The 25,251-nt window shown below is 34.9% G+C and overlaps 1 protein-coding gene across 1 annotated transcript; it reads left to right on the plus strand.

The window, feature by feature from the left end:
• Window positions 1–8,195: 8,195 nt before the first annotated feature.
• Window positions 8,196–24,304, plus strand: LOC123527571 (dolichyl-diphosphooligosaccharide--protein glycosyltransferase 48 kDa subunit-like). The gene is made up of 9 exons (XM_045307131.2): window positions 8,196–8,376; window positions 16,176–16,286; window positions 17,000–17,190; window positions 17,556–17,650; window positions 19,228–19,467; window positions 21,288–21,435; window positions 22,432–22,552; window positions 23,485–23,591; window positions 23,893–24,304. Exons 1-9 carry the CDS (start codon window positions 8,235–8,237, stop codon window positions 24,046–24,048), a joined length of 1,311 nt encoding a protein of 436 aa, XP_045163066.2. The 5' UTR covers window positions 8,196–8,234; the 3' UTR covers window positions 24,049–24,304.
• Window positions 24,305–25,251: the final 947 nt, after the last annotated feature.

A 25,251-nucleotide genomic window follows, 5' to 3' on the forward strand; every position in this document is an offset into this window, starting at 1 on the left:
GCAATAAACATACATGCAGATCTAATATTTTTCCATTACTCAGTTTATCCAGGTGTTATCATATTTATCGAAGGTATCCACATTTCTCAATTTATACAGGGAGTTTGCTATTTTGATCAAGACTGTTGTGGAGTGTGATTTCTTTTCTTGTGTATTTTGTTTTCACCCTTAAACCGAGACAAAAAGAAATATGTATTTATTAAATTTAGTTTGGATGAACTTTTGTTAGCCTATAAGTATTGTTCTACGACATAAATGATTAAGAAATTAAATTCTTAGTAATTTGACACATTCAAAATATACCAATATAAACAGATACTAAAATGGGAGAAGAAACGCAACTTTAATATGTCATAGAAAATGAGGAAAACCAGAGATTGCCCAACTAGACAAAAACGAAAATGTTGCAGGCTCGGTTGAGCGACCTGTGGAGTTTCCACATTTTCTATTTGATTGAACTTGTTCATGGACAGTAGTGGAAATGCAAGCAACCGTCCTGAAGTCCTGCAGCTGCATTATGTATAATGTGTTGTTTATTATGCTTAATAATCATATAGATGAACTAATTAAGAAATAATATATCTCATCCAGTGATTTGTCGTTGAATAAATCATTGTTTGGAGTTCAGATGCGAAGGAATTATATAATAATACGCATCTGAACGACAAATAATGATTTATTCAAGAGCAAATCCCTAAATGAGATATATTATTTTAATTCTAACACGTTACCAAGAATTTTTAAGAACATTCTTGACGACATTAGTTAAATATTTGCCCCATTTCAATCGGTTTCTTTTCCAGCGCGCCGCTATGCCGTTTGACACCATGACGTAATAATTATGACGTCAGAACAGTGATTTGTTGTATAATAATTCACTGTTTTCTGCCTTCTTTGTTTAATAGGAAAATGAATCGGATCGTGTTAGAATTAACATTTGTTTATAGTATTTGTTATGTCGGTCAATAGCTATTTATATCTAATGTTTGTACTCCTGTCCGTAAATAAAAATTGTTTCTTGTATCTCTCTTTTTATCTATCTACCGATATCAAGTTCAACCAAGACAAGTGTGAGGATTACTCGAAAGTTAAAACAAATCAGTTATAGAATAACTCTCGAAAGTATATCAGTTGCAAAATATGTAGGCGTCACTCTAAGTAAAGTGACACTTGATAAAAAAAACACATTTCTGACATAATATCAAAAGCAAATAACTTACTTAGAATCATCAAAAGAAATGTCAAAACAAAAATAAGAAAGTTAATGAAAAGCATACAAAAATAAAATGAATATCCAGCATGTAAAGTCACGTTCCCAAAACGCAGCCTTCAAAGCAACCCACAGCATGCGGACATGCAAAAGTCTAACACACACTGAAAAACACACGTACGGAAAAAGACATGTCAAAACGAACAAAAAAAGAAAACTGTGGGGAACGCCTTGAACTTTCAGTGGCAAAACCACCACTGGGAAGTTTAACTCGATTTATGGTGCGCACCTAACCTCACTCTTACCCCACCATGTTCCAAAGTCACAGGACAGTGTGTCCCCGCCAGAGGAATCCCGATCACACAAAATGGCAACAGAAGGCATAGCATGTTAAGCACACAAATGCTCTTGTAGATTTATATAAAAAAGCAAACCGTAAGAACCCAAAACGCATGTACTCAATGCACGTATGTCCGCCCTCAGCTCTCCTATCTGACACCCTTTGCAGAAGTCCCTCGCATACAAAATTGAACGGACAAAACGATAAGCAGCCAAATACGTATGTAACAAAGTAGTCAAACATGCAGTATCATCCAAATGCTAGAAAACATAACTGACAGTCACTTGAATAACACCGCATCCAAAATTCGCTTATAAGTAGTGATAACGCATGTTTTTTCGTTCGTGTTATAACACATGCAAAATCCCGAGGGATTGGTTGGTGCCCGAGCCCAATAGAATAAGGGTTCTCCAATGACTCACGAAAGATTCTGCTGATCCTATCACTTTTTATAAACGACTTCAATTTGAATATTCCACAAAAGGGTTTTACATACGTATATATCGAATAGCAATCATCGGTTCCGTTTTGCGTATAGAACATGAATTGTAAACGGAGCCTAAAAGCATTGATAGTGCACCATTAGGTGACATGCAATACTTGGCCTCTATAAAGATGTATTTTCTTATTCAAGTGCTGCCTCCCATGTTCTGAAAAACAAAGAAAAATATCAAACAGTGAATGCCACGCACCAAAAGCGCAGCCTCCTCAAAACGAACCCCCCAGCACGCAAACGCGTGCACCACACACACACACACTCAAAGCTTACACATCAGGACAAAACGAACAACACACACACACACACTCAAAGCCAACACATAAGGACAAGACGAACAATAAGCATACACACACGCGCGCACACAAAGTCAACACACAAGGACAAAACGAACAAACAAAGGAACACAGTTGGGCACCGCCTTGGAACGGTCAGTGGCAAAAACACCACTGGGGTGCTTTAACCGGTTTATGGTGCGCACCCAACCTCACTCTTACCCCCACCATGTTCCAAAGACATGGGACAGTGTAAATAAAAGTAATCCCCTCCAGGTGAATCTCTAACACACGTAATGGAAACAAAAAGGCATGGCATGTAAAACATAAAAATGCTCGTGTATAAATATATAAAAAGCAAACCTTAAGAACCAAAAACGTATGTACTCAATGCCTTTTCAGAAGACAAAGCAACAAGAGAAACACCCTTAAGGGCCCGACGAAACAGGCCAGAAGACAAATATCAAAACAGTTCAGTCCTGGTAGGATTTAAAAACTGCTCATCATAGAGTCCTCCCCCTCTTCCGTCAGACGCAATCAAAGAGGGAAGCGTAGTGTCCAACTGTAAACGGGTTGAACACTAAACATGCGGTATGTCTCAAAACAGTTGGGTCGTAACCTCTTTTAATAAAACGTTTGATAATCTTTTCAAATAGATTTGGAAAATTACCATGACCCAAGATCTTACGAAGTTTGTAAACCACATTCCCATAAAAACGGGTTTAGAAATACCTTCTCGCAGAACTGTCTTTAAATTACTATTGAATTTTAAAACTAAATCAGAATTACGATAATAAAATTTAGTAAAATATTTACGCAATTTGTAATAACGGTAGCCTTGCTGAAGAAGTTTACTTGTAATATATTGATTACGTTCATTGAAATGCTTGACATGACTACACGCTCTGGCAAACCGAATTAATTGAGAAATATATACCCCATAAGATGTAGCCTGAGGTACATCCCCATCCAAATGGGGAAAATTTACAATACTAAAATTAAAATCATCCCTCTTGTCATAAATTTTGGTATGTATAATATTGTCATAAATAGAGAGATGTAAATCTAAAAATGAAGCATCAGTATCCGAATTGTTAGTTTTAATTAACTGAAGCTCCCTAGGATAAATAGCACCCACCAAATGACCAAAAAACGGATTATCCATATTAAGAATATCATCCAGATAGCGTGATGTATTATTAAATGCAGTCAATCTGGGAAATTTGAAAAGAATGCATGATGTTTGTAAGAGTAATGTAAATACAAATGTGGTGATTTCATCTGCAAATTGTCATTCTGGGAAAGATAAACAGGCCCGGGGCAGATTCTTTGGGTTCTCCAGAGTACACATGTTTTAATACAATAGATGAACTACATTCTCCAAAGGCTGGCGGCGATTATTATGAAAACCTTGCATCTGCGACTGCGTTCTTTGAATGTGTCTTTTCCTGCTGGACATTGTCCTTGTTTTAAACCATTTAAGAGTAGAACGTTTATTGCCATAATTTTCAATGCTGTTCATGGTTAGAATTGTTAGACCATGAGAAATATCATTTTTCTAGAACAGGGTCATTTCATTTCAGTAGTCGTCAACACTTTAAAAAACACACTCGCTATTTACTTATAAGGCCACATGTTTCAGTCACATATAACTCAACTGATAAGACAACTTTTTAACAATGAACATGCACCTTTCTGTCTTTTAAGTTTGGGGTAAAGAATGATAATAATATCCTGTATATTGTAAAATAGTAACATTATTTTTAAAACACCCTTTTTTCCAACTATAATTAGGCTGTGTTAAATGAACATGTCTTTCTCAATAAAATATGTAAAAAGATCCTCTGGAAGCAAAGAATGCAACCAAAATGAATAATAGCAGACTCGGTTTGATTGAGTCTGTTCATGAGAAGTAATGAAATGTGCAACACCTCTCACGCCCCCTAGCACCGGCTTAAGCGGAACTCTATTACACATATGTTGAATGGACTCCATGATTCCAAAGGACCAGAAAATATAACAACACTGAATCCAAGTACGGGGAGACTTTTTACAGCCGCCACAATTTAAATACAGCAGAACCCTACATTAGACCATTTCTAAATTAAGACCACCCCATTATTAAGACAACGTTTTTTTCTAGAACGGATTATCGATTAAGTACCCACTATACAATATGTTAAAACCCTGTACAATATTAAAATAATCCTTGTCATCATTCTCGCTTCTAATGTGATAAGCAGTTCATATAGTTCTTCTTTTTACAACTCAGTACTGATAAGCCATAAAGTCCAGATCTCTACGCGCTTTAAAGAAGAAATCTCGAAAACTTAAGGTTTTGCTTTGCAAAACGCCCTATAGCACATGCGTAAAGCAATGGAATCAATTTAGGTAAAAGGCAAAGAAGTATTCAGTACCAGAATCAACAGTGAGGGCCAATGTCCATAGCCATGAACAATTAAATTTTAGGCAACCATCTTATTGTATTTTAATTGATGAGATACAGTTGGATGAACATGTGAGAAATACGGCCAAACAGACTTATGGCAGGTTTGCGAAATAGCATAGAATGTGCTATTGGAACAGAAGTAGAACTTAAAACAGTTAAAGATACTGGTACAACAAGGTGTCTGTTCAAGGTCAAGTTAGAATTTGTTTCTGTCCTATAACTTTTAATTGCATAGAAGATTTCTTTATTACTTCCCATTTAGACTTTTTGTTGCGCACATGACCCAAGGTTGTTGGCCAAAGGTCCCTTTTGAAGGTCAAGTAAAAAAAATCCGCTCCATAACTTTTATGTCCATTGATGGATTATCTAAATACTGCACACAAATGTTCCCCATGATGAGACAATTTGTCGTGTACATGATAGATGCTTGTAGGTCAAGGTCGCTAGTGAAATATAAGTAAAAATAGTTATTGTTTCTTAGCTCCTACATGCCTTGAAGCAAATTCAGTCTAAGACTCTTGCCACCAACCACAAAGGAGGTCACTTACAAAGTTTTATACCGGTAGGTACCACTGCAGTACTTGGTTACTTGTTTCTCAAAGGAAAACTGAGTTTAAACAACTTATCGGCAAACTTTCTCTGAAAAGGAGATAATCCAATTAAACCTTATCAATTACCTCAGACACACGTGTCGAACATCAAATGATGTTTGAAGTCTTCATTTATTCTTTAGTTTTAACGATACTTTTCTTAAAGAAAAGGAAAAGTAAAAATCATAATAAAAAAAATCTAGTTCAAAGATGATTCATAACGTTAACATATCACTTAACTGGAAAAATGTATGTTCTCTTCGGTGAAGATATTCTTCTTTATACTTTTTTTTAATATAAAATTGCAGTTACTGACCTTTTAATTTGGCGAACGTTTTCCTGGAAAATCAATTGGCTATGTATTCTTTCTTTTATTAATGCAAATTTATCAAATAAATTAGACTGTTAATTGTACAATGTTTTATATCTTCTAATTTCGAAAATACATTTGTATAATTCTTTATAAAGAAGTTTTATGCGTGAAGGGGATTTTTATATCTTGGCATATAAAAGTGGCAAGGATTATTTGTATATTCTGTATGTGACTTTTGAACGTGTTGATTAATTTATACCATGATCTTAATTAATTTACTTAGCTTGGTGAAAAAAATGTTGTATCCGTGAAGAAATTTTATATGAGAAAAGGAGATTTTCAGACAAAGTCGGCAGCGATTTTTTCTTTGACATCATTTAAAAAAAAAAATATGTGTGTGTATTTTCATTATGATTTTACTACAGCGGTGTTTTGTGTTTATATATGATTCGGAAAAGTCTTTTCAATAAAAGAATTGCGCCTGTGAAAAAAAGTTTTCCTTATCAAAGCATCTATTGTCGACCCTTTTAGCTATAATACTATGTGCTTCGTAAATTTGTCATCCGATTTTCCGCAAAATAGTACCATTTGAAAGAACTTTTTTCATTGGTCATCATCAGTACTTTCAGTGACTCTTTAAGAAAATATATCCAATGAAAATCTTTGCTACATTTTATACAATAAGTGTAGCATATATCGACCCTTGCATCATTTATCGACCCCCAATTAATTTTTTACAAAAAATTTCGAGCTAAAGAACTTTATTTTGCGACAAACAGATGACATGTCATTCCAATAAAATTCATAATACACACAGATGATATTTCATTCATATACAATTTGGAAACTTGCATAAAACCATTGTATTTTACCGATTTTGGGCATGCACATACAAACAAGGAGATTCTCGTGAGCACGCGCTTTTGGTAAACGATTTGGATATGCTGTTGCGGGTCAGATGTAAGCAAGTTAGGGATCCCGAATCAGTTTTGGCCGAAGTCGAAAGGTCCGAGATTTATATTATCTTTTCATCCGCCTATTATATTTTTTCAATTTATTTGTAGATCCTATCAACTATGTTTGGGTTACAAATTTATCTAATCTGAGTTGCTGTTGGTAAATTCAAATCTTTGATCGAGACGGGGCGGGGTGGAAAGCAAACTTTTTTTAAGTTGATTTAAAAAAAGTAAAAAAGGCGTAGATGTTTCATTAAGGGAATACTTATGAAGGTAAATGTGTGTATCGATTTCCATCATACAATAATGTTAACATTTAAAAAGTGCAAGGGCCCGAATGAATCACGCAGCACCTATCTGTATGAATTTGTTGTGTAAGGTACATATAGTGCCGAGTTAAAAGCTAGAGTTTTCATTATAGAGCTATACCGAATATAGGCCTATCGAAGAACACGGAACTCGCATTTAGTTTCCATAAATATGAAAAGAAATTACCACGTCAAAAAATGCTAGATCTACATTTGTAAATCTCTGCTCGACATGTTAAAATATACAAAAAAGTAACTGTTGCCCTGGAAAACCATAAATTAATAAAACACGTGCCCGGCCGACTTCGATGTACATAGTTGTCTTCTATATTTACAGCACATGTATTTTATGCAAGAATAGCGCATGTTTTATTTGTTAAACTACATCTGCAGAATCCCCCAGGCCTACAGCTTAATTGGCTTTCGTATCATACAGACTGTTTCGACTGCAAGGCAGACTGATTTCGCAGACTGACATAATTTACTGTATATCTTTATATTTTTTATGTACATTATCATATAGTTTATTGGCCTTATCAACATGAAAATGTAATAATATACTGGCGTTATCAACATGTAAATGTAATCAAATCTGTTATAAAACTTGAAATACAGTCGGGGTCGATAAATGATAAAATGTATAAATAGCGTAACGTATTATCGACCCTGCTATTACTGTTAATTAAACCAAAATTATTTGATATTTCAGTCATTTTTATCGATCTACTTTCTATTTTTGGAATAACTTTTCATAAAATAACTTCAGAAACAGAAAATAATAATACATGAGATTGTCAAAAATTTCACACCCTCCTTATTTGCGACAATAATTTTCGACCATTTTTTTTCAAATCTCTCCTGGCAGCAAAACTTGGCCAATAAACAAATTCCGTGAAGAGGTATGATGACGTCATAAACTACCTTATAATTTATTTTACTACATGTGACAAAATATGCAGATATGAAGGAGAACTCGAAAGGGGTCGATATATGGAGGGGATCGACATTAGATGCAGTTGCTCTCTAGATCTATAAACTATAAAGTTGGCAATGATCGCATACAAAACTCCTCTTAGTCTGGTTCCCGTTGTACTGCAAACAGTGCCGATAACATAGTGAAAGGGGAAGGAACTCCAGAAACTCCTCTTCGCATACTACTTATGCGAAAAGGAGTCCTTTTCGCACTTTAGGCATACCGCTTTTTGGTGCTTACAGTCGGGAACCAGCATTGTGTGCACTACGGTAGCGCTTTCACTGACGCACTGACGGGAAACCAGACATCGCTGAGGTGGCAGATATGGCGGCGTACAGAACAATTTTTGCCGGCTTGTTTTTAGCTTTAATTCCGGCCATTTGTTTGGCAAACAAGAAAACATTGGTGTTACTTGATAATTGGTCACTCCGAGAAACACATTCAATATTTTTTAGATCGCTCCGTGGTAAGTTTCCACTTTTAGAGGCGTGCGGCCAATTCAGCAGAAATTTATTTCCACGTTAAACGTTGCACATTCATTAATTTGATAATATATTGTCCCTTAAAGTTCAAGACAATAGTTGTGTAAAAGAATAAGTTTTATGTTAGCATTTGCTTTATAACATACTTGGGATTTAAGACGAAATGCGAAGACCAAACTGAAGGTTACTTCAGGGTTTTACTTGACGCACCCAAAGAGCTATAAAAATAAATAGATCGGCAACTTCATCATCATCTTCAGTGATCGCCTCACTCTGTGTAGAGTATACTCGCGATTTATCCAACTTGAAAGGCATATAGAGCAAATCTCGCTAACATCGCGTGATAACGGAATGAGATCTCATTTACCGGAAGCGGCTCTTTCTCCACACGCTATATTGTATACGAAAGCAATTATTCATTGGTAAAATAATTGGCAGTGGCTAGAGAACCGGAATTGGTTCCCTAGACTGCGAACTTATTCGTCCGGAACCGGTTCTCTAAGCAAAATACCGTACATAGGCTAGGGAACCGGAATTTTTTTTCTAAGCATAATGCTGCCGAAATCCACTTAGTTTCTTGGTAAGTGTCATGCATATTATTCAGGCTGGTAACATTGCCCGATCAGGCTTACGACACAAAAAGTAATATTTCTTGACAAATAATGAAGATATTTCTTTCTAAGTATTTTTTAAGTTAAAGGTATTTTTGAAGGTTTTTTGATATGATTCAATCATATATATATAAATAATTAACATACAAAACGAAAATGAAATATGTTCATGCAAAATGATTTTATACGGTATTGAAGTTCGGCGACCGCGTGGGGAATTTCCATAACCGAAATACACCCGTATTTTATCAATAAATGGTATGTTGTAGGGTTTATTGCAGAAGTCATTCGTGTATAATATAAATAATAAGTTTACAACAGGAAAATAAAATACCATAACGCAAAACGATTCTGTAAGAGATTGAAATTTGGCGACCGCGCGGGAAATTACCATAACCGAAATACACTCGTATTTCTTCAACAAATGGTATTTTTGAAGTGGTTTTTTACCATGTTTACTAAATTCAAACATATATATCATAAATAATTAATTTTCAAAAGGAAAATAAAATAGTTCTGCACATTGCGTCTTGTACACGATTGAAAACCAGTGAGCGCAGTGGAAATTTGCGCATTCGTGAATGAATTTCCTTGTCAGGGGTGTAAAAAAAATTTTCATACCACTCGCCCTGCAGGACTAGTAGCCAGTAATATCTACTCGCCCTTAGTGAACAGCCACTCGCCCTAATAATTGACACTTTTAATACTGTCACTTTTATGAAAGGAGTATTATGTGCAATAGTATTATTTTCCAGAAAATATTTATTTTGAAAAGTGTCTAAAAAATTTTGACACAATAATCATCGTCCATCCACCCGTGTTGAAAGAGAGGGGAAAAAACGTTAAGGATTATCGGTCATTATTCAATTAATAAACTAAGTAATTGACCTTGTTTTCATGATCAATTTACACCCCCTCAAAGAGCTAAAAGAAGTGAGTCAGTATCTTGACATCTGAAGTGGAGATCAAAGCGGTATTTTTGCTCGGGATTGTCATGACATTACGTCATGTTTTCGCGCCATGTAACACATCACTGTCTGATCGTACCGCATCGGTTCTTAAAATTGCTGAGAAATAGAAATCAATAAAAAGTTTCTTCTTTAATTTGTTATCAAAAGCGAATGTGCTATATCCCGTATAAAACGTAAATGTCTCAAACGACAGTTACTTTTATTGTGGATATCCTACCTCTGTTCAAGGAATTTACATTATTGTTTGACAAAAAAAACTTTTAAATTGTTGTCAAAAAATACATGTACAAAAATTCATTTAAAACTTATTAAAAACCGCAATGACATCACATTGCTTTATTTTAAAATCGCGTTTCTATTTACGTTCACGAGGTCACGTAACCTATTCTGCCGCACTAACAGAAATCTGTTTACCAAAAATCGTTTTACTCCATGTATTGTAATTGCTGCCGCTTTTTCATTATTTAAGATTTTTTTTATTCTGTTTTTTGTTCTTTATGGTCAAAAGTCTGAATTTTACGCCCAGAGTATTCATCATTTATTTACTTTAAGAAAGAAATAAGTAGCTGAGATCGCGCTGTTTTACAAATGATTATATGAAAACTCGACCGTTTTTATAGAATTTTGCCTACATTTCTGTCGATATCTTAGTAAATTATTACAGAATTCAAATAGTATTATTTCTCAAGAGGTGTTGAAAACTTGAAGCGAAAATGTTAAAAAATGAATGCACTACGCATGGTTTTTGTGTACGTGACGGCGTAAATTAGATATTTAATACGATAGGTCGCACGTGCTTGTGGAATGGAAAATTACCGGCATGACGTTTTTATATCTTTACGATTCGCGGGTAAATTCCAGTCAATCCAGGTAGCGACTGAACCATTTCAAAGTTTGTTGACGTTTTGGAGTTGTAATTTCTGAATTTTGGTAAAGTAAGGACGTAAAAAACCACTCGCCCGATCGGTCGAATATACAGCGAGGTCCACTCGTCCTACTAAGACTTTAACTCGCCAATGCGAGCGGGCGAGTGGAATTTTACACCCCTGCATGTCCTAAAATTCTCTAATATACAGCCGTATTTCTTTAATAAATCGTATTTTTAGGGTTTATCAAGGAATTCAGTCATACCTAAAATAAATAATAATTTACAAAAGGAAATTAATTTGCACAAAACTTTTTTATACCAGGCTGAAATTTGTTGAGCGCACGGGAAATTTGCGCCCTCGTGGCTGAACCACAATCGCCATAATTTTGTTAGCTTCTAACTTGGGTAGGTAAATTTATTTCAAGTTTCGATTTTTTGTTCAAATTATTTCAAAACAGTCTTTTTATGATATAATATGATATTCCTTTATGAAGAAAAATTGATACTTACATTAATTCTGAGTTGTTAAAATTCTTGTTTTTTTTATATATTTTTTTTTTCTTTTCTTTTTCAGACCGCTCTGTATTTATTGAAGTTTAATTATAACCAATATTCTTGAAATACTTTTAAAACTTATTGCTTATCATTCTGTTAAAAGTACCTTATAATTTGTTAATAACGAACAGGCATTTTATTCGAGTATCCCCTGTCAATTAACAAGTTGAGTAAACCATAGACAGATTTCAAAATTGCAATATTCGAGTAATGGCTAAGGCATACCAGGGGCAATATGCATTTCAAATATAAATGTGCCTCCAATGGTTTATCTGGAATGTCAACTCGTAAAAAAGATTCAGGCCAATGTATGAGACTATTAAAGGACAAATGACTACGATACCCGAGACATTATGATCGAGACTTAGTGATCCTGGAGAGAAGGAAGGAGGAATGAAAATGTTTAAATCTACAATACATCGCCGTTTTAGTAAAACATTGAATTAGTATTGATACGTTAAAGTACAGATGTATATGGCTTTATAATTTATAAGCATTTCATGTGCAAAAAAACCCAGAAATTATATTATTTGTCACATGTCACTTGTGTGTGCTTACAAATATACTGATTAATTGATAAAATCAATAGGTGTGATAATCCATTCAAACTCGATCAGTACTAATCAGAGACATGTGTTTTTTACGCCGCATAATTTTATATTCAAGGGGTATTAATTGTGCGTTGGCAAATGCAGTAAACGTTTTTATACTTATATATTTAACATGACATAATTCTTTTAAAAGCTGATTTTTCATAATAATATTTCTTCTTAAATTATCAAATTAATTATTCAATTAGTTCCAATGATAAACATACGACCGGTCCTTTCCGATCGGCGCAGTTTATCACTGACATGTATTTTGTGTATAATTCATTTAAAAATTGAATATTTTTTTTTATTTATTTATTACTTTTTATTTGTTATACGAAAAATGAAGAAATAATTGAATAGTTTCTAATAATACACACGTGACATGCCCCTTCCGATCATGTTATGTCCTATCCGACCAGCACGGTTCGTGCCACTCGTATTTTGTCTATAATTCATTTAAAAATCGGAAATTGCTATTTATAATTCATAATTTTTTTTTTTTATTATTTGTTAAATGAAATATGAAGAAACAATTAAATGATTTCAAATAATAAACATGTGGCATGCCCTTTCCGGTCATGTTATGGCCTTTTCGATCAGCGCGTATTATGTCATGACCAATATTTTGTCTATAATTCATTTATAAATCGAATATTGATATTTTTTATCTTAAATTTTTTTCTTTTTCATTTGTTAAATGAAATGCGAAGGAACGAATAAATAGTTTCCAATAATCAACATTCCGGTGTCTAATAGCGACGTAAGCGTACAACATTTCCGTAAGATCATAAAGTTATAATCTCGTATATATTTATTTATACAGAATTAACTTTAAATAAAATTCTTCAATTTTTCATTCATGTTTAATCAGATTGAGCATGGTTCTATAACTTACAAAAAAAGATAAAAAGTGTTTATATAAGAGAATAATACTTATTTTTAAAAAAGGACAAGTGCATTTCGGTCATGGTAATTTCCCGCGCGGTCGCCGAATTTCAATCTTTGATGAAATCGTTTTGCGTTAAAGTATTCTATTTTCCTTTTGTAAACTTATTATTTATATTATACACGAATGATTTCTGCAATAAACCCAACAAAAATAACATTTATTAATACAATATGGGTGTATTTCGGTTATGGAAATTTCCCGTGCGATCGCTGAACTTCAGTCTCGTATAATTTTGCGTGGATGTATTTCATTTTCGTTTCGTATGTTAATTATTTATGATATATATGATTGAATCATTCTAAAAAAATACCCAAAAATACCTTAAACTTTTAAAATACAGGTGTATTCCGGTTATGGAAAGTGTATTCCGGTTTTTAGGTGGATTCCGGTTTAATGTGTGACCGTTAAACTTGTACTATATTTAAATATAAAATAATACTGGTTTGTATTTGCGTCATTACATGTTTATAGATGAACAAATTAATTTGATTGCCCTTAAGGTTTCGATGGAGGACTTGAGAAACAAAAATCAAACAACACCAAATCATAGAAAGAAAGAGTTGTTTGACATGAAAATTGAACAGCATGTAAAACATGTATATTACTTTACGAAACAAGTGTCAGTATAGTGATATAAACATTGAATTCCGGAAAAGGGTTGCCTAAAGGGGCTCCACTTCCGGACAGTTAAACGCCTTTAAAAACTCACCATTTTCAAAGAACTGTTACACATGTTTGTTTTGATGCATTTGCAATAGCGTGCGAGTGGTGAAATTTCACGTAACAAGGTGGAACATAGTTTTCAGCAATTGTTTATCTTTTTTTCTTTACAAATGGCATTCATTTTCAAAGGGAGACAACTTTTTCTCAAAGATTACTTAAAATAATCGGAAAAAGTTGTTTCCCTTTGAAAATGAATGCCATTTGTACTTAAAATAATCGGGAACAGTTGTCTCCCTTTGAAAATGAATGCCATTTGTAAAGAAATAAAGATAAACAATAGCTGAAAACTGTGTTCCACCTTGTTATTCGAAATTTCACCACTCGCACGCTATTGCAAATGCATTAAAACGAACATGTGTAACAGTTCTTTGAAAATGGCGAGTTTTTAAAGGCGTTTAACTGTCCGGAAGTAGAGCCCCTTTAAGCAGCCCTTTTCCGGAATTCAATGTTTATATCAGTATACTGACACTTGTTTCGTAAAGTAATATACATGTTTTACATGCTGTTCAATTTTCATGTCAAACAACTCTTTCTTTCTATGATTTGGTGTTGTTTGATTTTTGTTTCTCAATGCCTCCATCGAAACCTTAAAACTTCATACATGCAGATTCTTTGATCACTTAAATACTGGTTTGTAAAACCTTGGCATTTCACATTCAAAGATATGTAATCAATACTAGTTAACAGAAATTACTTATTAATAATTTGTTTTAATCGTTTCTATTATTGCCATACACCTTTTATGTTTAAATTTCAAGTTTATTTCAGCTCCAGTGTCGACAATTTTGCATTCATTCGTACTAGTTTATTTTGTCATTCCAATATGGCGGACAGTATGCGGCGAGTACACTTTTGGAGACACAGTTAACATAAATAAATAAAAGGGCATAGCTTGCTGAAATAGTAAAATTGATTAACTTATAAAGATAAGAACATGCACATGATACTTACCAATAGAAACAAAGTGAATTTCGCCAGTTTTATGCATAGAAATAAAATTCCGGTTCCCTAGCCTATGCATGGTACTTTGGCTAGAGAACTGGTTCCGGACGAATAAGTTCGCTGTCTAGGGAACCAATTCCGGTTCTCTAGCCACTGCCAAAATAATTATCACCATAAATTATGACCACGCTTCTTTTGATGGCAAGAAACGTGTACTTTGTGTCTTAAGACTATTTCACATTAAACTAATGTTGTTTTAAAAGCTAACTTGTATTTTAAATGTAGTTTTAGAGGTACAAATAGTAACTCCATGCTTGCCGATGTTTGTTTTTACTAAGATAACGCTGATTCACGCTCTGAAAAGAGATCACGTGAGAATACAGCCAGTTGCCATTTGTGTATTTTGTACTTCTTTGACGCACCTCGATTTTCAAAATGACCCTCAAAATAATTCTGAACACGTCATTGATGGTGCAACAAAATAATGGTGTCACGAATTTTCGTACTTTTGTCAAGTAAGTACCGATTCGCATGTAGGTATGAAGTAGTAAGTAGACTGCGTTCTAGATTTAATTATCGGATAAACTTCTACACCTCTTTATACGGTAAACTATTCAACAAAAATGGCTCGCTAACAAAAGATGACATGTTTTCTGTCTTCTGCCAATGAGAAAAACCTTGTCAGTGCTTCATCCTCAAACGAAACCAAAACAGAATCTACAAAAATGGCTGAAACTCACTAATAACCTTTATCTATGCATATTGAAAATAAACCAGTAAATTTCTAATCAGATTTTGGGCATAAAGTATTACTGTAATTTACAGCAGTTTTTAGCTCAACTTTTCAAAGAAGATTTAGAGCTATTGCACTCGATTCAGCGTCACTGTTGGTTAAAGTTTTTGATAAAGTCAAATACTTGAACATGTTAAAATAGTTATTAACTACCAAAGGCTACAGCAGGAGAAAGAATCCCCATAACTCTAATTTGAATTGCTTGTTTATGTCCTTTTGACATTAGAATTTTATCATTAAAGTTTTTCAAATCACTTACCCCTCATTGATGTGGGTTCGAGTCTCATTCAAGGTGTTGAATTCTTCATGTGAGGAAGCCAACCAGTTGGCTTATGGAAGATTGGTCACATTTGGTGGTTCTACCCAGCCAACCAGCCATTTAAGTTTTATAAAGTTTTTACTGGCAAAGCTCAAATTCAAGAGTCAAGCACTGAGATGGGTTGAGTGTGCTGTGTTATGGACAGTTCTTGTTATTAATACAATCAGTAAATTTATAGGTAATTGGAAAATATGTAAATGTATAGGTTATCTGTTGATTTACAGAGAATCGGTTAAATACAGTAATATACCGCTTTCTTTGACCTGTTCTGTGTGCGCAGATACCAGAAAAGTCAACAATGAGCTATTGTAGCTAAATCGGGCAATATGTAGCTACAATTAGCTATAAAACCAGTAACAATTTTACAGTATATATTGGGGCTGAAGCATTTGATCCTGTTACATATCTTTAAAGGTACAAAACATTTTCATTTAAAATCCACTTTATTTCATTTTACAGATAAAGGCTATGAGTTGACCTTCAAGACAGCAGATGACGCAGGATTATCACTTTCCAAATACGGAGAATTTCTGTACTCTAACCTCGTTATATTTGCACCATCTGTTGAAGGTATAAATTTGTATTTTAGCTTTCCTGGAGCAAATTTACAGTCTCTCTGTTTACTAGTATAGTATCAAGAATTGCTAGATTTTCTGTCGAGCAGATGTGGTCACAAACTTTGTTGAAATTTTGTATTAAAGTTAAAAAAAGTGTCCTCCCCAGTACCTTTTAGCAAATTGCAGCACTTGGAATTCAAAACAGAAAGCGTGTAGTGCTATCCAAGACTTGCTTTATGAAGCTTGATCTATTTCAGCCGCGCCATGAGAAAACCAACATATTGGCTTTGCGACCAGCATGGATCCAGACCAGCCTGCGCAGCCTGGTCAGGATCCATGCTGTTCGCTAACAGTTTCTTTGATTGCAATAGACTGAAAGCGAACAGCATGGATCCTGACCAGACTGCGCTGATGCATGTCCATGTCGGTCCATGTCCATGATCCATGTCGGTCGCAAAGCCACTATGTTGGTTCTCATGACGCGGCTCATTTATTGATTTTAGCGTATTTCTTAAAGACCTTTTTTTAAGTTAAGACTTTGAGTAATAGGAGTTCATAGTTGTGTAATCAGAAAGTAGATTTAAATGAAACATAAAAATGTACATATTCAAGATATTTAAATTTTATAATCTTGTTTAATCGAACTTGTAGATTCAATCCAGACTTGTTTAACCCGATCCAGACTTGTTAATACATGGCATGTAAAATCTCAATGTACGTTTTCAGAGTTTGGTGGTAATGTAGATGTGGCTGCAATCACCAACTTTATCGATAATGGAGGCAACGTAATGGTGGCAGCTAGTTCTGCTGTTGGTGACCCTCTGAGAGAACTTGCGACAGAATGTGGGCTCGAGTTTGATGATGAAAAGACAGCAGTGATAGACCATCTCAACTTTGATGTTTCTGACGAAGGAAAGGTAAACGGTTCTGCAAAAATAATTAAGTCTGTCTAGGTTAACTTGAAATTACCAAGTTAAAATCATCAAGTGGATTCAGTTTTTGAAGCATGACAACCATGTTTAAATCATGAATGTACCTTTACTACAAATAGTCCAAAGTAATATGAAGAGGTTTGAATTGTTGCCTTTTGAATTGGCAAGTTAATTTCTTGCAAAGCACTGTAATGTACCCTCAAATTTTCAATATTTCTAGGAAAGAATGAGTGGTATTTGGTAGTCCAGATGTCATTTTTCCCCCTCTGTTTTTCTCAACATTTTGTTAGCTTAATCGTGCATAAAGTTATCATTGACATATTTGTTTAGACTTCAATATCTTATTTTAGCATACGACAATCGTAGCAGATGCTGACTACCTCCTGGATGTTCCAATTATTGTCGGCAAGAAATCCCCATCTCCATATCTTTTCAGAGGTGTCGGGTATGTACAAGTTTACATTTCCAGATTTTGATTTTTTAAAATGAAAAAGGCCGTTTTCAGTGACAAATGCTGTTTTCTACCTGTGCATAGTTTCCAATGTCTGTGATATTTGTCCCTCTTGATTTAATAAACTGACAGCCATTCTTAGGATAAGTACAAAACGAATAAGAAAAAATAAGAACAGTGTAAGGAGACCTGTTATATGCCTTTACACATGTTAAGATTGCAGGAGTACTGATAACAACAGTACCATAAAACTATTTTTCTCACTAATTTGTGAAGTCAACAGAAATATATTGCATTTGAGATATTCTGGTATAAGTGTGTACTATAGCAGCTTGCACACTTGGCTTAATTGGGATAGCTCAGATCAGGTGAGATGTGTATTCTCAGTGAGGATTTGATGAAAATCATTTCATCCTTTAGTTTCCATTTATGTGGTTTAAGTAGTTTGCTGTTACTTGTGGAGAATTGGTTAGTGTTTAAAATAATTGGTACAGAATCTAGGAACACTGGTTAGGTTATTTGCTACAGAAATGCTATTGAGAAAAGGCATTAAACCCAAACAAACAAACCAGAAATTACGTTAAAATTTATTTCAGGAATTGTCATCTGAATGACGACCAGAGGAGATAATTTGTGCTCTGAAAAGTAGGGGTGGGTATTGCCACGAAAATTGGTATTGCGATATATTGCAATATTGTATGTGGATATTGCAATATACTGCGATATATTGTACCAGTTATTTAATGAACAAAAACATGACGAATCATACTGTTTTTTTTCAAATTTATTCAATTAAAAATGAGTAAAATGACTAGTATCAACAACACGAGTGTTTACTCGACCTTCTCGATAAATAAAAATACCAGTAAACAAAAAAATAAAAAGTTTTGACTAGATTATGGGGAGTATTACCGAATATTCAAAAGCGAAAGTAGACTGCGTCAAAAAATTATTTAGTTTATTGTGCGGCACTACATTTGGTTTACGGATACAATCATATAACACAGGTTGCTCAATTCAACGATTATAAACGAGGAAAGTGGTATAGCTGTTGTATGAATAATAAATTCTAGTTGATAGAAAAATTACTAATGAGTCGCTGACAAATACAAAATTATATTTATCTAAATTTTCTTATTGGTTTTATTATGTGGAATTGGGTCCGTAAAATAGCTGTAAACCAGTCTGCTACCTGCACCGGAAATGAAAGGAGAAAAAGGAAAACAAAGTTGAATCGTGCTGGCAAGAGAAGGATTTTTTTTGTGGATCTTCTTGGTTTACGTTAGTGTTACTTAATGTTATAAAATAACCGGTATTCCAAACTCATATCGCAATATCGTATCGTCGGAAAAAAACATCGCAATAACCGGTCTACCGCGGTATATCGCCCACCCCTACTGAAAAGCATCTTGTTATGTTTTAAGATGATTCTCTTTCAGTCATAAGAATCAACAGGTTTGAATAACATAATGATACGGGTACCAAATACAGAAATGATGTCTGACACCAGACTGATGTCTTATTTCATTGAACATTTAAACTTGATATTTGAAAAATTGATATATTTCTAGCATGGTTGCGGACCCAGAGAATCCCCTTGTGCTATCGCTGCTTCATGCCAGCTCGACATCATACAGTTACAAGCCGGACGAACCTGTGGAGGACTACCCACTAGCTGTTGGTACAAACACCCTTCTTGTGGCAGCACTTCAGGCACGCAACAATGCCCGAGTCGTGTTTGTTGGTTCCATTGATTTCTTCAGTGACGAATTCTTCTCTTCCTCAGTGCAGAAGGCCAATGGAGGAAAAAGGTAATGTATATGCATGTATTCAGAATTTTTCATATACAGTAGAAGAACTGTAGCTAGTGTGCATGGAATATGGCTGTAAAAGCAAGGACTTGACCTTATGGGATGCCCCATTGCCTGAGACAGATAAAATGTGAAGTGTGGGCAGGCAAAAAATGATGCTCAATTTCTGGTCAAGCAACTGAAATATGTAAAAGATCTCAAGAAATGCTTCTCAGAAAATCATGTAATACTGTTAGTATTGCTATACTGCATTGTGATATCTCGTCACATCTCCATGTTACATTCGGGCAACCAAAAATTGGGTTTGGGCAAGTAAAAAAAATAGTTGATGTTGCCTTATTGAAAAATGCTGTTCATGGTTGAGTCAAGCCTTAAAAGCCAAAGTCATAGAAGTGTGTTAGCTCTAAAGACTTTATTAAAACGGCATTTTTAGCTCGACTATTCAAAGAATAGTCTAGCTATTCTACTCACCCTGGCGTCGGCGTCGGCGTCACACCTTGGTTAAGTTTTTGCATGCAAGTACATACAGCCATCAATTAAAGACATATAGCTTTGAAACTTATTTTTTCTTTTTCTAGGTCAATTACCAACCTCTCTGGGTCAAGTCCCATAACTCTGACATGTATTTTGAGCAAATTATGCCCCCTTTTGGACTTACAAAATTTTGGTTAAAGTTTTACATGCAAGTTGGTTAAAGTTTTACATGCAAGTTACTATCTCCAAAACTAATGCAGATATTGATTTGAAACTTCACATGTGTCTTCAGGGTTATAAAACTAGTTGATAGCAGCAAGTCCCATAACTCTGACCTTCATTTTGGCCAAATTATGCCCCCTTTTGGACTTAGAAAATTCTGGTTAAAGTTTTGCGTGCAAGTACATACAGCTATTTCTAAAAGGCATATAGATTTGAAACTTATTTTTTCTTTTTCTAGATCAATTACCAACCTCACTGGGTCAAGTCCCATAACTCTGACATGTATTTTGAGCAAATTATGCCCCCTTTTAGACTTAGAAAATTTTGGTTAAAGTTTTACATGCAAGTTACTATCTCCAAAACTAATGCAGATATTGATTTGAAACTTCACATGTGTCTTCGGGGTTATAAAACTAGTTGATAGCATCAAGTCCCATAACTCTGACTTTCATTTTTGCCAAATTATGCCCCCTTTTGGACTTAGCAAATTCTGGTTAAAGTTTTGCGTGCAAGTACATATGGCTATTACTAAAAGGCATATAGATTTGAAACTTATTTTTTCTTTTTCTAGATTAATTACTAACCTCACTGGATCAAGTCCCATAACTCTTACATGTATTTGAGCAAATTATTCCCCTTTTTGGACTTAGAAAATCCTGGTTAAAGTTTTGCGTGCAAGTACATACAGCAGTTACTAAAAGGCATATAGATTTGAAACTTATCTTTTTCTTTTTCTAGATCAATTACCAACCTCACTGGGTCAAGTCCCATAACTCTGGCATGTATTTTGGGCAAATTATGCCCCCTTTTGGACTTTGAAAATTCTGGTTAAAGCTTTACATGCGAGTTTCTATCTCCAAAACTAATGCAGATATTGAATTGAAACTTCACATGTGCCTTCGGGGTTATAAAACTAGTTGATAGCAGCAAGTCCCATAACTGATATGCATTTTGGTCAAATTATTCCCCCTTTTGAACTTAAAACTCTTTTGATATTTAACCTTTTTGGGTAATATTTTCCTGCTTCTGGGACAATATTTCGAATAGTCGAGCTTGGCTGTCTTACGGACAGCTCTTGTTAGTTTAGGGCACTAAGATGACCAGTAATCTTGTATATGTTACAGGTACGAGAAAGCTGGCAACCAAGATCTGGCAATGAACCTGGCTGACTGGGTGTTCAAATCTCGTGGCGTCCTCAGAGTTGGCGATGTCAAACATCACAAACAGGGGGAGAAAGAACCCCCACAGGCTTACACTATCTATGACATGGTGGTAGGTCTCTAAAATTTATGTATTATTATGTAACATAGGTTGTAAGGAGTTTTCTTGTAAGCTGGTTTCACATTAACCCTTAGCCTGCTAAATTTCTATAATGGACTGGTCCATCATTCAATTTGGGCAATACCATTTATTATTCAAAGGGGTGTTTACTGAAAATTTACTGACTGAATAGCGAACAGTGCAGACCATGATCAGACTGCACGGATGTGCAGGCTGATCTTGGTCTGCACTGGTCGCAAAGGCAGAATTACTGCCGCCAGCAGGCAAAGGGTTTATATTTTTCTGCAGTGTCTGATTGTTAATCAGTTGGTGCCTTGGATATGGTGGCAGTAAAATTGCCATGGCAAGGTTTCATGGAATTAAGTTTAACTATTAAGCTTACTAATTGGTAGTATTTATATGTACAGCTTATCATTTTCGTTAAATGAGCGGCGCCATGAGAAAACCAACAAAGTGGCTTTGCGACCAGCATGGATCCTCACCACCAGCCTGCTCATCCACGCAATCTGGTCAGGATCCATGCTGTTTGCTTTCAAAGCCTTTTGCAAGTAGAGAAACTGTTAGCGAACAGCATGGATCCTGACCAGACTGCGCAGATGTGCCGGCTAGTCTGGATCCTTGATGGTTGCAAAGCCACTGTGTTGGTTTTCTCATGGCGTGGCTCAAATGTGTCTCACATTATGTATGTACTTGGAAAATGATCAGTTGGAATTAGATCTGTCATCAGTCATGTTTGTATGTATTGATTGAAAGTCATGTGTAGAACAATATTCTGATTTCATAATTTTGGATTTTTAAGCCAAAGAAGGGTTTTTTAACCTATTTGAACAAAAATATTCTAAAAATTCTTCAAACTTTGCCAGAAATTGTTCATTTGTTAAAAACTAATTCTTTACTGCATAAGAGAACTAGAATTCAAGTTGAGAAAAACATAAAGAGGCAGAGAAATGATCGAGATTAAAAAGTTTTTTGAATTTGTTATTTCAGGATTACTCTATTGAGATAGAGGAGTTCCGTGATGGTAAATGGCAATCATTTAATGGCAAGGATGTACAGTTAGAGTTTGTCAGAATTGATCCATTTGTCAGAACTACACTCAGCAATAAAAGTAAGTCAGTTTTGCCAGGTTTTCAAGTACCTTCGATACTCAAGCTTTCTGCAAAGGGTTATGGAAGCAACATGTTTCTAATAAAAAAATGTGCATATTAAAACATAACTCATTACTAAATTGGATTTCATTGCTTACAAGGGAACATCTGTTGCCGTGTGGTCCAGGTGTTTGCCGTGTGGTCCAGGTGTCTTAGAACCCCTTGCCCCTCACAAATGTGTGTTTGAACCTCGCTTGTGGCTTAAAATTTCTCATGAGGAAGCCATCTAACTTGCTTTCAAATGGACAGTGGTTCAACCCAGGTACCCACTCATGCTAAACAACAGAGGGTCTTCCGCCACCATCAAAAGCTTGAAAGCCATATGACGAATAATTGTGTGAGTGTGGCATTAAATCAAAAGGCAATTCATTGTTACTTGTTAGGCACTGGATAGTTGTCTGTCTCAAAGATAACAAAACTGAGTTTCGAGATGTTTATTATTGGTCAGTTTCAAGTTTGTGGTCAGGAACTGAAATGGATGCTACAGTTGGGAGACCAGGCCCTGTGTTCACAAAACATTTTAAAGTCTTTGCTGAGTTTGATTATGAAACTTAATATGTTATTTCTATCTAAATAGCATGTTTAAAACTGAATTTCAAGTTAATAACTATTTTCAAGTGGCTATTTAGTATTTATGGTCAGTTTCAGTTGAAATTTAACCTTGAAGGTTTCATAAAATTAATATTTGAATTTCAAACTCAAACTCAGCTGAGATCGAAAAATGTTTTGTGAACACGGGGCCTGTTTTCAAGTTGACATTACAATTTTGGACTCAGTCCGCTAGAAATTTGTTGTGCACAAGTGCTTGTGATATTTGCATTACCATAAGAATAGAGTAATACTGTAAATATCAGAGAGTAGATATAGCATTGAAATGTATTATGAATTTTAGATGGTGTATTCAAGACAACGTTCAAGCTGCCTGATGTATATGGTGTATACCAGTTTAGAGTGGATTACAACAGAATGGGCTACACGCATCTCTTCAGTACAACACAGGTAAACTTTTACTTTACACTTACATACTTTAGTACCATTCAATTCATTCAAAACATTTAATGCTAGAGCTACTTTTTAAAAAAGCTGTAAGCGAAATACATTTTTGCCTCTACATGTAGAGAAAAGGCTCTGAGACTCGGCTATTCTGTAGAATTTGCAAGGTTAACGGCGATAATTATGCAAGATGCATAAGTTAAAAAATTATTATACTGAATGAGTAACAAATACACTTCCAAAGAACTGATACAAAAATCTTGTGTATTGAATGAAACCTGAAAAAGTATTGTTTTACCTATTTCAGGTGTCAGTACGTCCTCTGCAGCACACGCAGTATGAGCGATTCATTCCTACAGCCTACCCATACTATGTTAGTGCCTTCTCAATGATGGCGGGAGTGTGTATATTCAGTTTAGTGTTCCTACATTTCAAAGATGAACCAAAGGAGAAGAAAGACTAATGATGCTCAGTTCTAGTTTAATAAATTTTTAGGACTTTAATAAAAATGATATTTGTTTTCATACTTTTTCTACAACTTAAGTACCGGTATATAAAATTTTGATACAAAGAGTAGCTGTATAGATAAAAAGAGTAAATTTTGCATCTTCATCAGAACATGTTCAGAAAGGAATTGTGTGAGACCAATTTACATGTGAAAAATTTATATACATGTTGCGCTTTAACATCCTGTCATGAGAAATTAAAAATTGAACTTATCTGAAATTCTGTTGTATCTTTATCCTTGATTTCAACCCCTGTCTTTGTGAACATAGATAAGACTCTACACAGTAGCTGAATTCACTTAGACTGATATACAACACATTTCTGGCATTACGGAATGAAAGGAGGGAAAACTTGGGACCATGATTGTAAGAGGTAAAGGAGTTACTGAAAACATTTGAGTTCGTATGCATGAAAGGAATGCTTATAAATGTAAAATATACACTTCCTGAATGACTCCATTCTGGAAGTCGAAAAAAAGGGTATATAGTTTGGTACCTGAGGCAAATAGTTATGTCTCCCCCCTCCACCACACACACACAGTGGGGGAGACATTGTTTTTGCCCTTTACTCTGTCGCACCATTTCAAATCTATAACTGTAGAACCATTTGACCTAAAATCTTCAAACTTTATAGGATGGTAGGGCTTATGGAGTAGATAGCCCCTTTTGTTTAGGGGCCTGAACATTGAAAACCATTTCCGATCAATAACTTGAGAACCACTTGATCCAGAATGTTGAACCTTCATAGGATGATTGGACTTGCAGAGTAGGTGACCCCAATTGATTTTGGGGTCACTCTAGGAAAGGTTAAGGTCACATGTACCATTTCCAATCAATAACTTGAGAATCATTTGACCCAGAACCTTCAAACTTATTAGGGTGATACACATTTGACCCAGAACCTTCAAACTTAATAGGGTGATAGTACTTATAGAGTAGATGACCCCTATTGTTTTGGGGTCACTAGATCAAAGGTCAAGATCACCAGCCATCTGCCTGTCACTATATTTTCGATCAATAACTGGAGAACCATTTGTCTTAGAACCTTCAAGTGATAGGGCTTACAAAGTAGATGACCCCTATCATTTTTGGGGTTACTGGATTAAAGGTCAAGGTCACAGGGGCCTGAACATGGAAAACCGTTTCTGATCAGTAACTTG

Source organism: Mercenaria mercenaria, chromosome 14, assembly GCF_021730395.1.
Source record: "Mercenaria mercenaria strain notata chromosome 14, MADL_Memer_1, whole genome shotgun sequence".
Taxonomy (NCBI): Eukaryota; Metazoa; Mollusca; class Bivalvia; order Venerida; family Veneridae; genus Mercenaria; species Mercenaria mercenaria.